At 42.2% G+C, this 12,491-nt stretch overlaps 1 protein-coding gene across 1 annotated transcript in view; it reads right to left on the bottom strand.

The window, feature by feature from the left end:
* Positions 1 to 592: 592 nt before the first annotated feature.
* The window catches only part of LOC147748429 (hepatic lectin-like), a 119,677-nt gene continuing 107,778 nt past the window's right edge, over positions 593 to 12,491 (bottom strand). Inside the window, exon 9 of the mRNA XM_086961486.1 lies at positions 593 to 895. Within this exon, the coding sequence (XP_086817612.1) occupies positions 757 to 895 (139 nt within the window). The 3' untranslated portion in view covers positions 593 to 756. The remainder of the gene's footprint in view (positions 896 to 12,491) is intronic.

Raw genomic sequence — 12,491 nt, 5'->3', positions numbered from 1 at the left:
CTTTAATAAAATATTGTGTGACTTTAACCAAAGTTGTTTCACCTTTTAGTTGCTACTAACAGAAGGATGTCCATGGAAGCTTCGGATGTGTTGAAGTGTTTTATTGGTCGATAGAGTTGGCAACAATGATTTCGACCGTGGTGGTGTCAAGTGGTTGAACTCAGAAAGGTGGTATCTTTTTTCAAGTTCCTTAGACTGCAAGTAGGTATTGGTGTTTGAAATAAACTTTCATAGTATTTGTGTGAAGTTCCATATAATGTACTAGAGTTCACAAGTCTTTTATGGTATGTTTACTTTCACCAGCGTGCATACACAAACATATGATAGTTAACACAAAGATAAAGGCTGCTATTGGTTCGATAAATACTGAAGTTAACAACATTTATGTTACAGGCTTCTGTTTCTGTCCATTTGTGTACATCTACAACTAACCCACAAGAAAGGTAGGTGGAACTCACCTTGTTGCCAGCAGTCCATGAGTCCTCTCCTAACGTGTGGGGACAGCAACTAAAATGTAGTTCCTTTTACAATGATGTTGTTGAACACAGTGTAAAGCATTTTCAGCTGTGTGACAATTTACAGTCCAATAATGTACAGTTACCTCTTTATTTCAATTTAAAATGGTGTGTTACAAAGTTGGGTTAGTATTGGAATAGATCAACAGATGTGTGGCTTGTAAGGAAAGGTGGACTTCCTCTTGCTAATAGGGCAAAGCAACGCCCCCAAAAAAACACACGGTCAAGAGGCCAGCCCAGCTTACAAGGTGCTCGCTTTCTTCTCACAGAGCGCAAAACACTGGTAAGTACAATGCACATCATTCCATTCACCGTTAATCCAGAGATGGGCGCAGTCTTCATTTTTGTTACTGTCATTTGGCTCTCCAGGTTTCCAAAACCTAAAAATAAAAAACATCAAATTCAGATTCTCACCCCCAAGGATACAGATTGTGCTCCTAATGACTGAATATTTCAGGAATGCATAGAAATATAAATTTTCCACAGCACCTTACATTGGAACCTGTCTGACTTCCATATAAAAGACACAACCCGACTGATAAGGGTAAAACTGGTTGGAACTTACGTTCTAGATTAGGGAGAACCTGAACTGGCATTTCGGGCTGGACTGTTCCCACTCACAGCGTGAAAGCTTATTTACATAAGGCTGGGTCCAAACTGAGGAGGTATGGTGTGCAAAGTAATGTTGGATTGGGATGCAGCCGCTAGTAATTACCAGTGGCTTTGTTTAATTCAAGCATTCTATCCATCACTTTTTGTGTACTTCTGTGTGATGTCCTAAGTGGGACGGGTATGCCCAGATGTAGGTTACGTACAGACTGGGCCACTGGAACCAAGCTATTCCTGACGGATGATCCTTAATAAGGGCGAAACTGGCCTTGGTTTGCTTCTGTGCTGGTTCAGCGCAAACTTGACCTGGTAATTCCAGCTGGACTGTTCTCACAGGAGCACGATCAAGACTAATTTGTATGGTTGGCTCAAAACGGAGGTGTCATGATTTGCAAAGTACTGATGGACTGGGATGCGACCCTAAGTAATTACCAGTGGCAGAGATGGGCTTCATCCTGGACTCCTCCCTCTCCATGACCAGACAAGTCAACGCCGTCTCCTCGTCGTGCTTCAACATCCTGCGGATGCTACGGAAGATCTTCCGGTGGATCCCCACCGAGACCAGGAAGACGGTCACCCAGGCCCTCGTCACCAGCCGACTGGACTACGGCAACGCCCTCTACGCCGGAACCACCGCCAAGCTCCAGAAGAGACTCCAGCGGATCCAGAACGCCTCAGCCAGACTCATCCTCGACATCCCCCGGAGCAGCCACATCTCCGGACATCTGAGAGACCTGCACTGGCTCCCCGTCAACAAGAGAATCACCTTCCGTCTCCTCACCCACGCACACAAAGCCCTACACGACCAAGGCCCGAGCTACCTCAACAACCGCCTCAACTTCTACGCTCCCAAACGCCACCTCCGATCGACCAACCACGCCCTCGCCGCCATCCCCCGCATCCGAAGAGAGACAACAGGAGGAAGGTCCTTCTCCTACCTGGCCGCCAAGACCTGGAACACCCTCCCGACCGACCTTCGCCTGACCCAAGACCACCTCTCCTTCAGGAAGAAACTCAAGACCTGGATGTTCGAGCAGTAGCGGCACCCCCCCCCCCCCCCAAGCGCCTTGAGACCCTCCGGGTAAGTAGTGCGCTCTATAAATGCCTTGATTGATTGATTGATTGATTGATTGATTGATTGATTGATTCAAGCATTCCATCCATCACTTTTTTGTTTTTTTTAAAGAATACTTTAGTGTGATGTAAGCATGGGCGGAAAATCCGTTCCGCTCGTGGATTTTGCGGATTTTCGGTAAATTCGCAATCCGCGTACTCCCGCGAATTTACCGAAAATCCGCAAATCCGCGAGCGGCGGATTTTTCCGGGGGCAAAAGTTCAAGCCTGCCCTGTTGTAACTATTTTAGGATGGCGCCGGCAAGCTGCCAGCGCCATCCTAAAATAGTTACTAAGTTAGCTTCAACAGGAAGCTCTAATAGATAAAATAAAGCAGGTGCTCGCAACTACTTTATTTTATCTATTAGAGCTTCCTGTTGAAGCTAATTTAGTAAGTATTTTAGGATGGCGCTGGCAGCTTGCCGGCGCCATCCTAAAATATTTACAAATGCCCTTCCTGTGACCCTTCCTGTGGAGCTTTTTCTCTTCATCTGCTGAACTGATCTTTCTCTGACCTTTTATGCACACAAGAGGCATGTGAACTCGCATGGAAGCCCCGCACGTTTGGCCCCGCGCACACACTCGCGGTTTGCACCGTCTTCCCGCCATTCACCCACTATGATGGAAAGCTCACTCAAGGGACCCCTGCGCCCTTCGGGGCGATTGCATAGTAACACAGACATGGTCGCTCGAACTAGTTGATGCTCAAATTCAGTGACTCATTCATTAGCCCAAAAACAATCATGAGCGTCTTCGAGGCTGGACAGGTGTGCCTCTTCCCAAATCTACCGTGGAAAGTCAGCTGTGATGCTGGGTAGAGGCCTTTGCATCCTTGACTTTCATGAGCGCAATCCCCGTGCTGTTCCTGTGACCAGGAGCTTCTTTCTCTTCATATTATTGTGTTCGCACTGGTTGCTGCAAGTTCGCACGCGTTTTGTACAATTTCGCAATTTGCAAAATTGTACAAAACCCTCGCGAACTTGCAGAAACCCGTGCGAACATAAAAAAAAATCCGCAAATTCACGAGAATTCGCGGATTTTGCGGATTGCAAGTTCGCAAATCCGCAAATTCCGCGAACGCGAGATCCGCAAAATTCGCCCATGCTTAGTGTGATGTTGTAAGTCGGATAACTATGTTCAAACTGTCCCTGGCACACTGTTCCACTGGAACCAAACTGTATTTGACTGATGAGCCCTAATAAGGGTGGAACGGGTCTTGTTTGCTTGTGTTCCGGTTCATGGAGGATCTGGCCAGGCAGGTATTGCTGGACTGTTCCCATTGTAGCATGGACAAGACTGACTTGCATATCACTGGATCCAAACTAAGGTGGCATGACATACAAAACAATAATGGACTGGGATGCGCCCCTTAGTAATTATCAGTGGGCGAGATAAGTTTAAGCATTCCATCATAATTTTTTGTATACTTCTACTCAACTCAAGGGCGCACTATTCATCAGCTGCGAATGAAAAGCTGAACCATTCATGCAAGATTAAAAAATGGACCTAGCAGATTTTAAATCTGTGTATTCAGAAGCCAGCTAATCGGCTGAATTATCTTTTTAGTGGGATGACTTATCTTTCTATACAGCTCTCATTTATTTAAGGAAGTTGTTTTATTGAGTGGTGAATGTTTTTTGTGTCTGGTACAGCATTTCGATTTATGTATCAGACTAATTACTTGATTGATGATGTCGCCTTATCAGATTTATTTAACAACCTATGATGTTTTCACTGACAGATTTACGGTAAACTCTCTGTAACAAAGAATAGATGTATGGGGTCTAACACTAGTAGCTTTCACTTCAATTAAGAGAAAACGAACGGTTAGAAAGTTGGGCGAGGCTTTCCAGCCCAATTGCCAGTATTTTTTCTATTCGCAGCCCAGAAAGCAATTGCCTTTTTAGAGTTTTGGAAAAGTTTGTGATGTTTCCATCAGCCTACAAAATCTATGGATAAATGGTGATTGAGCTATACCTACATCACTCATTATTTACCAAAAATGTATCACCTCTCAAAGTATAAAGAAAATACAATCTCAACCTCCCGTCTTGGATGCTCTGAAGTAGTGAGAAAGTACAGTTTGCCCAATAGCACTCTGTCACTTTTTAGAAGTCAATAAATGAATTTCATGTTCTGTAAAAGCTCGCAAATAAGTAGTTAAGCAATTAGCCTACTGGGAAAGACTCAATGATAATCATATTTTGGGACCTACTTGATTACTAATTTGAGTGTGTGATAACCCAAATTCAGTTTTTACCAAGGAGTGAACTTTGCTGAAACACTTGGATATTGAGCTCTCTATGATTACTATCTGACAGACCTGCACTAATCATGTAATTTTATAGCAAGAGCAGACACTCGGATCATGTGCATGGCTCATGTAAGGCTTTTTTGATTAGAAGCACAGTTACATAGTAAAAGTAGAATAAAACATGTGGAACATTCTAAAACAACAGGAATGCAACCTCTTTTAATTATGTTTCCTGATAAGTCATGTTCTTTTTTTTACTCTGCAAGAGTGATCAAAATATGTCTGAAAAGAGTGGGTAATTTACTGGAATGTTTTCCCTGAAAACGTACTTTATTAATATTACTCAATGACAGGAATAAATGTGTGTGTTAATGTTTGAGATGTTTTTAAGGTGGTTTGTGGATGAGACAAAAGGAAATTTCATTGTAAGAGAGATACATATATAATGAACCAAGGATACACAGATTATTGGGATTGAGGGATTTTGATGACCTTACATTACAATTTATTAAGGAAATCTGATAACTTAATAATCATAGAAGAAGAGACAAAAGGGCATATTATCAAGACAATCGATAAAATGATCGCCGCTTTCGAACGGCGATAATGGGCTTGATAATATGCTCCATGGTATTCCAATTGAAGCTCAGGTTAGATGCCCTTCACATCTAACATGGGCTTCAATTGGAATTCCATAGAGCATATTATCAAGCCCATTATCGCCATTTTAGCTGCAGTTTTCTGCCGCTAAAGCAGCAATAATTTTATCGCCTGTCTTGATAATATGCCCCAAAATAACTTGTTGACTGCTTACCCACTGGAGGAAGAACAATATTTCTGATCTTAATTATGAGCATGCACTCGTGCTCGAACGAATAACCTGTTTTACCTGAAGTCTTCAGTGAGAATTCAAAGTTACAGCTACGTTGCAGGTTACCGCACCCTGTTAAATCTGTAACTAGTACTGCTGGATTAGCCCATTTTAACTTGTCTTCTTTGTGAGTTCTGTTTAGTGAGAGCTGATTTTTTAAAGGCATGTGTGTTCATGTGGAAATGGAAATAAAAACAGAGATATGATTAAGGTGTCTTACTATATGCGGCCATCTTAAATTGGGACATCATTCTTTTCAGGAGGAGGAAAACAGGTGTTTAATTTGTTTAACTGTTTAATTTGCGATTCTATGATGGCGGAGTAGGAGATGCTTGGCAGTGGTGATTAGCTCTAGTGTTGGCCAATTTTTAAAGACAGAATCACTTTAAAGTTTTTGAAGATATAAATAACGAAGAATGGATTATTTGCCTTTCATAAGTTGAATTACTAGAAAAGAGCTTAGGAACATGATTGCCTCTGACATGGGAAAGTATGGCCAAAGCTACAAAAGTGAAAATAGTTAAGGCAAAAGTTCCTTTGCAACAGAAAGAGAAAGAACAAAAATTGAGTAGAAAGATGTAAAGAGAAGCAGTAAGCAACATAAATTAAGCTGTGCCAGGTAATTAATGAGAAAAAAAACTGCAGCACAGGCTCTATCACAAAATACTATCTTTTATGATAAAAGCATGAAATGTTTTCTGCAAAAAAATTGTAAAACATCTGCATGTGAAGCAAGGAAGGATCACTCTCTAGGTACCATCTGTGAAATACATTTAAAAGGAAAATGCCACTTACATAAACAGATGATGATATTGAGAACGTTCTAACACTGCATGATTCCCATGATCATCTGTTTTTAGATTAAAAATACTATTTAGACCTCCAAGGCATAGAGATGTTCAAGTCCGGGGTCATTCATCATCCAAGATCTGGAGAATGGTGGTCATTGGTCCATGTATCATGATTTGGGTTCCCGGTTTTAGGGTATTTTTATTTTATCATTTCCATCTGTTTTTATCCATATTTATTTTTTACCCATCTTATTGGTATTCATCCATATTTATTTTGTGTTTTGAGAACAGAAGAGGTGATTGATGTATATTTCCATATTTATTTATCATATAAATGTGCACTCAGACTTTGATACCCTTCAGGTTTTAGCACATTGCACAGCAAAAATATAATAAAATATTAAACACACATGAAGCATATATGCATAATATCACACATTCATGTTGAGATATGCAGTAATTCAACCAAATCTCATTCAGCTTTGTAACTCCCCATGCTGCCAATATGTACAGCCAGAGAAAAGAAATGCTCAAGACCAGTAGTACCCGATAAAGAATGTTTAACCCCTAATTTTGTCTGTAAAATGACAAGCTACATGATGAGGTCCAGCAAAGATCCAAAAAAAGGGCAAGGTCACTTTCCCATCTGAGCTCTGGAGCCCTGAATGCCTCTGTATCCGGCCTCTAACTGCAGTAACCCGGAGGTTGTTTCTAGTCTTGTAAGAGACCTATCTCCAATTGACCCCATATCCTTTATAAGGAAACAAACACTTCTGTTCAACTTCCAATCACTAGAATCTGTTAAAAACCGTAACTCCAACTAGTAATTTACACAATTCAAGACATTCCAATTGTCTCACCCTCGATTGGTGGGTTGAGGAGCACAACCCGCAGTTTAAAGGTTAGGTCGCAGGTGAGAGGGAAACCCATAGGTTGCTTTGGACACATCCTAGTCAGGCCCAGTCTGTCTTAAGAGTTCCCCAGCCCACTCTGTTCCCGCTTGCAAATAATCTCCAAAACCGACCAAGTCAATGGCAGAGCTAACCCTAATCAAACTGACATCCTTATCCATTCGACGGTCCACACCCACTGGCCCTGGGTTGTGACCAAAGTCATCAATGGGTGAGATTATTACGATCACTATTGCTGTTGTGTACCACACAACAAACAAATGGACTTCTCAACTTCCCCTCGGACCCTTAATATCATATCATTAAATGTCATTTGCCTGAACAGCAATGTTAAAAGGCAACACTTTCTAACTTAACTGAAGAATAGCCAGGCAAATATTGCCATGATTCAGGAAACTCCCCTCCCACCTGGGGAGGCAGACACACTGAAGGGGGTAGGGTGGGGATAGTCATTTCTAGTTGCAGCACTGCCCTGAAAGAGAGCAACCAGTCCCAATCCAGCTATCTTAACAAAAAATGTGGACTTGTCTTGCCTATTAACAAATCTCTCCCATTCAAGTCTTGCACACATTTACAGATGAGGAAGGAAGATATGTCTTGGCAAAAATAAGAACATTCGACCAGTCTCCGATTCTAGGCACTGCATATGACCTGCATACTAACAGGTCATCCTTCTTCGCCCATCTATGTAGATCGAATTTGGATATGCAGGAGTAAATAGAAGAGACGACTGGAACATAACCATTGACCTAATCATGGATCACTCTGGCCCCTCTTATAAAGGTATTGCACAGCACAGAGCCTTCCTTTCTGACGTGATAAAGGACCAGAATGTAGTGGATATCTGGTGCTTTGCTCACCCCCTGTCCATGGCACCTCTTCTAGGGCAGACTTTTTTCTTATCCGAGGTCCACTGCTCTACCTACCATTCCAGTCTGACATACCAGCTGGGGGAATATCCAGTCACTGCGCGGTCTCACTCTCCCTTCAAATAGATCACAGTCGACTGGTAGGAGGATGCTGAAGGGTGCCCACCTCCAATTAAAAATCACCAGAGAACAAAGGCCTCCTAAATGCACATGTCCATACATACCATACTGAAAACATGCCCTCAGTGACATCTTCCCAAACCCTATTGGCATCAGGTCAGGTACCTTGGAGGGGCCTCTTGATGAGGAACTCTGTATTCAAACCATGGAATGCCCATGCAGAAAGAAAACACATTTCTGATGTCATAACAACCTAAACATTGCAGTATAATACCTCGCCTACTCCCTTTCTTCGCCAACAGTTTGAGGCAAGGAAATTTGTTCTGCATACCCATTAGATGACATTTTCTTAGACTTGCAAACATCAAACAGTCCCTATGCTCAATAGAGCCTTTTGGGAGGTAGACACATCACACTGCGCTTTCTCCAACAAAGCCATCATTGCCGTGCTGCCCAAAGATGGCAAAAACCCATTAGACTGAGGGAGTTGTAGGTCCACAGTCTCTCTTGAAAATAAAGACATTAAAACCCTGACTAAAATACTGGTGACCAAATTGGGCAAATTAATTCTTTCCCTAATAAACCCCTCCCAGGTAGATTTAATTATTGGGTGCTCATCCAGTAACCACTGGTGCACCTCCTCTGGGTATACAAGAACTTGGACCGGTAAACGTTTGACTGGTAAATATCGGATGCAGAAAAAGTCTTCAACCTGGTCGAACGGTCTTACCTCTTCAAAGTTTTAGACAGATTTGGGCTGAGAAGCCACTTCATAACCAAAGTCAAATAGCTATACCAAAACTCAGGTGCACTAACTTAACTGTGGAGGTTTTCTGTCACACAGCTTCTCCATTAGGCAGGGAATGAGAAAGGGTTGTCCTCTGTCCCTAATTCTGTTCCTCGTGGCCCTGGAACCTTTAGCAATGGCACTCAGACTCCATTCATATTAGTGACATGTCAGTCAACAGTACTACTCTTAAGTCACTCTTGTACGATGATGAAGTACCTATTACAGTCACCAACCCTGCAAGGTTGCGTCCTTCCCTTACTGACCTCGTGGGCACCTTCTCTAAATTCTCTGGATATAGAGTAAATGTAAAGGTGATGCTCATGTCCCAGATCACCAAGACAGCCTGCATAGAGATATTCCAATTGTGATAGGTATCTACAGAATTGATATACTTAGGGCTCTTGCTCACTGCACAAATATGGTGGAAGATAACCTTCTGCCATTTTCTAACCAAAACTTGAAGCAACTTCGACAGATGGGCTGCTCTCCAACTGTCTCTATGGGACCATTTACAGGGGGTACAAATGATCATTGCACCCTGTTACAACCATATCTTCAGTATGCTTTCATGTATAACCCCTGAAAAAGCTATTAGTACAAATTGACTCGGTCATAAAAACATTCAGAGCAGTAGCTGGCGAGGGGGAGGTGGTGGGAGGGAGGAGGAGGGGCACAGGGGCCAGGCCAGCCTATATTTTTCTGCCTCCCAATAAAAATGTACACCCTTGTGCCTTGTAGAGTCGCCTTTAAACTGTCTGCAGGCAGGCCTCTTCATAATCAGGCTTGCTGGGGCATGACAAGCGTGGGGCAAGCGTTTAGGGGGGATTATGGGGCAGCATTTCCAAGCTCTACCAGCTCAGAAAATGAAAATGAAAGTAAGGACTAAAGTTGCTAAAACTGTGCGTGCCCGTGCTTGTCATTATTTGCGATGAAATCAACACCTTCAGTAATAGACAAGCTGCTTCTCCCCCTTCCCACCATGGAATAGTGCCACGGAGCCTGTACAAACCCTGCTGCGCAAGGCAACAGCTTCTGTTTCTGTGTGACCCTAGTTTTGTCACCATATAGGATGGTCATGGTGTTGTTTTCAATGCAAGCAGCTGAGCCCCACGTTTGATTTGCAACTCATGTGGTCAGCACCTTCCTTCAAAGCTGTGCCATGCTGTCAGCATCACCAGAGCAAGATATTGAAACTGGTATGGACTCCTAAATGCCCTTCTTTAAGTTTGTACTTCCCTTTTTTTTTAAGAACACTGACCTGTGACAGATTAATTTACCACATGACCACAGTGTTTATTTAACACAGTGTATTACTTAGCTCCTGTGAGAAATATGGTCCTTTGGTGTCAAATATGCTTTAGAAGAAGATAGTGGCTGAAAACATGTGGTTCAAATTCCAGTTTCCGCCTTAAAAAAATAGTGTGAACTTAATCAAATTACTGACAAGCTCCTAAGGCATGGGTACTCACAAACATTAAGCAAAAAAATACAAAGTTCCCCAGGGAAAGTTAAGGAAGTATGTGCAGGGTATGGAGGTAGAACGAAAGCAGGGAACTCACAAACATTTGCCCGGGGGCCTCAAAGTACTGGTTGTGGCATGCCCGAGGGCCGCATTGATGCCTGCAATGCGAGGGTCAGGTTGATGAAAGGTGGGTGTAGGGGGATGTGAGGTATATGCATGGTGTGGACAACAAAGCACGCCTTCATGTAACTCCTGTCTGCCACCAACACTCTACTCATCTAGTGGCTGAATTGCAATATGTGAAATCAGAAAACCTGGTAACAGTCCTGGCTTCTTAACTTAACGAAATTGTGTGATCCTAGACAATAAGTTAACTTCACTTTGCCTCCTAATTCTTTACTATCTCGTAGGAGAGTCCTTTAAAATATACACGGTCAGGATGTGTGCTGTACAAAACCTCTGTTGTATTCAATAACCATAATGTTGTTACAATTATATATCAACCAAGGCTACACACACGGTGCACCTGACAAATGACTTGCCCCTTGGTACACTGATGGCAATGTTTTAATAATGGGGGTGTCAATAGTGTTTTTAAGATCATGTTTGAAAACAATCACTGCTAATAAATGCCTCTCAATGTAGTGATGTTATCTAATCTACTAAGGTAAAACGCTCATGCATGATAATAAAATACACGTTTTAAAAGTTTGAAAGAGTTTATTATATTTTAACATGTTTCGTGCAACTTGTCTTCAAGACAAAAGGTGCTCCTAAAGATACGTTGTCTAGGACACATTCTGTTCATCTATACTGTTACTTTGGTTAACGTGTAAATAAAGTATGCCTGTTTGTTTCACAGCTTTCTGAATGTTCCTGCTCTATCAAGTGAACAGTAGCCCAGTGCTACTGTCCACCGAGGGGCCGCAATTAGAGGTCAGGAGGGCCGCATGCGGCCCCTGGACCGTACTTTGAGTATCCCTGTCCTAAGGTGTCAAAACGCAGAATGGTCACACCAGTAGTCCATCTTCTAAAGCACCCATCTGGGTCCCACTTTACCATAATGTACCACTGCCTGCCTCCCTAGCTTGTGCCATCAGAAAGAAGCACATGTACCTTATGTCCGCCACATCACAGGCCCTTCAGCACTCCCCTGACCACCAACATCACCTGCGCAGTAAAACGAGTATTGGCTCCTGACTTCCTATAACTTTATACAATTTTATTTTAAAGAAGGGTGCCTTGCGTATGATTAATTAACCATGTGACCATTTTATTTATTTAACGCAGAGCACTTTTTAATTCTTTGTAGAACTAAACAAAATCACTCTCCTTCTTATGTCAAAGGCTAAATGGAAGAAGATATCAATCCAATAACTAAATAGCACATTGTGTAACCAGGAACCCTGGGGTCCTGATCCCTGCTTCTTGCCTTTACCAAGTTGTGCGATCGTAGCCAAATCCCTTTATTTCACTGTTTATCATTATCCTTGCATATCATGTTTGAGAGCACATTGATGGGATCCAGTTCGGGATGTGACCTACAACATTTTCTCGTATGTATTTGAAATGCTGCTCATCTACCATAACAATGTAGGCCATTTATAGAGGAGTGCATAACATCTGTGTTGTCTCTTACCTTGCTTGTGGCATCATTTTACAGTGGCAACAGGGGGTGGGCTGAGAAAGCAGTTCATGAATGTCTCAATGGACATATTTAAAAGTTTAATTTTTAATAAATGTCACTAAATACAGTGATGTAATCTAATCGAAACCCTTCTAAAGTTTTAAGAAAACCATGTATGGACTTTTAAGACTTCATCATGTTTTTACGCATTTGTTGTATAATTTACACAAGAAATTACACAACACAAAGTGAATTAGCACTTAGGTAAAAGCCAGAGCCTCGGGCTCAGCTTGACTCCCCTGTCCCTGTTAATTTGCAGTCTTGCCTGTCTATAATCCTGTCTTCATCCATGCTTACATTAATGCTTTAGGCAAGATGGCAATACAATATTACTTTTCTGAGCATAACTTTAGGATGTTCAGCATTGCTGAAGGTTAGATGTTTACAACCTTTGCTTGAAATTGAGGAGTTGTATTAGTTATTTATATAGCGCTTTCAATGTCCATTGTGAGACCTAAAGTACTGATGGCCAAGCTGCATTATTTCTATAGCGCCTCAT

Source organism: Lissotriton vulgaris, chromosome 1_1 (genome assembly GCF_964263255.1).
Source record: "Lissotriton vulgaris chromosome 1_1, aLisVul1.2, whole genome shotgun sequence".
Classification (NCBI taxonomy): Eukaryota; Metazoa; Chordata; class Amphibia; order Caudata; family Salamandridae; genus Lissotriton; species Lissotriton vulgaris.
This window is presented reverse-complemented; position numbering and strand designations above follow the sequence as displayed.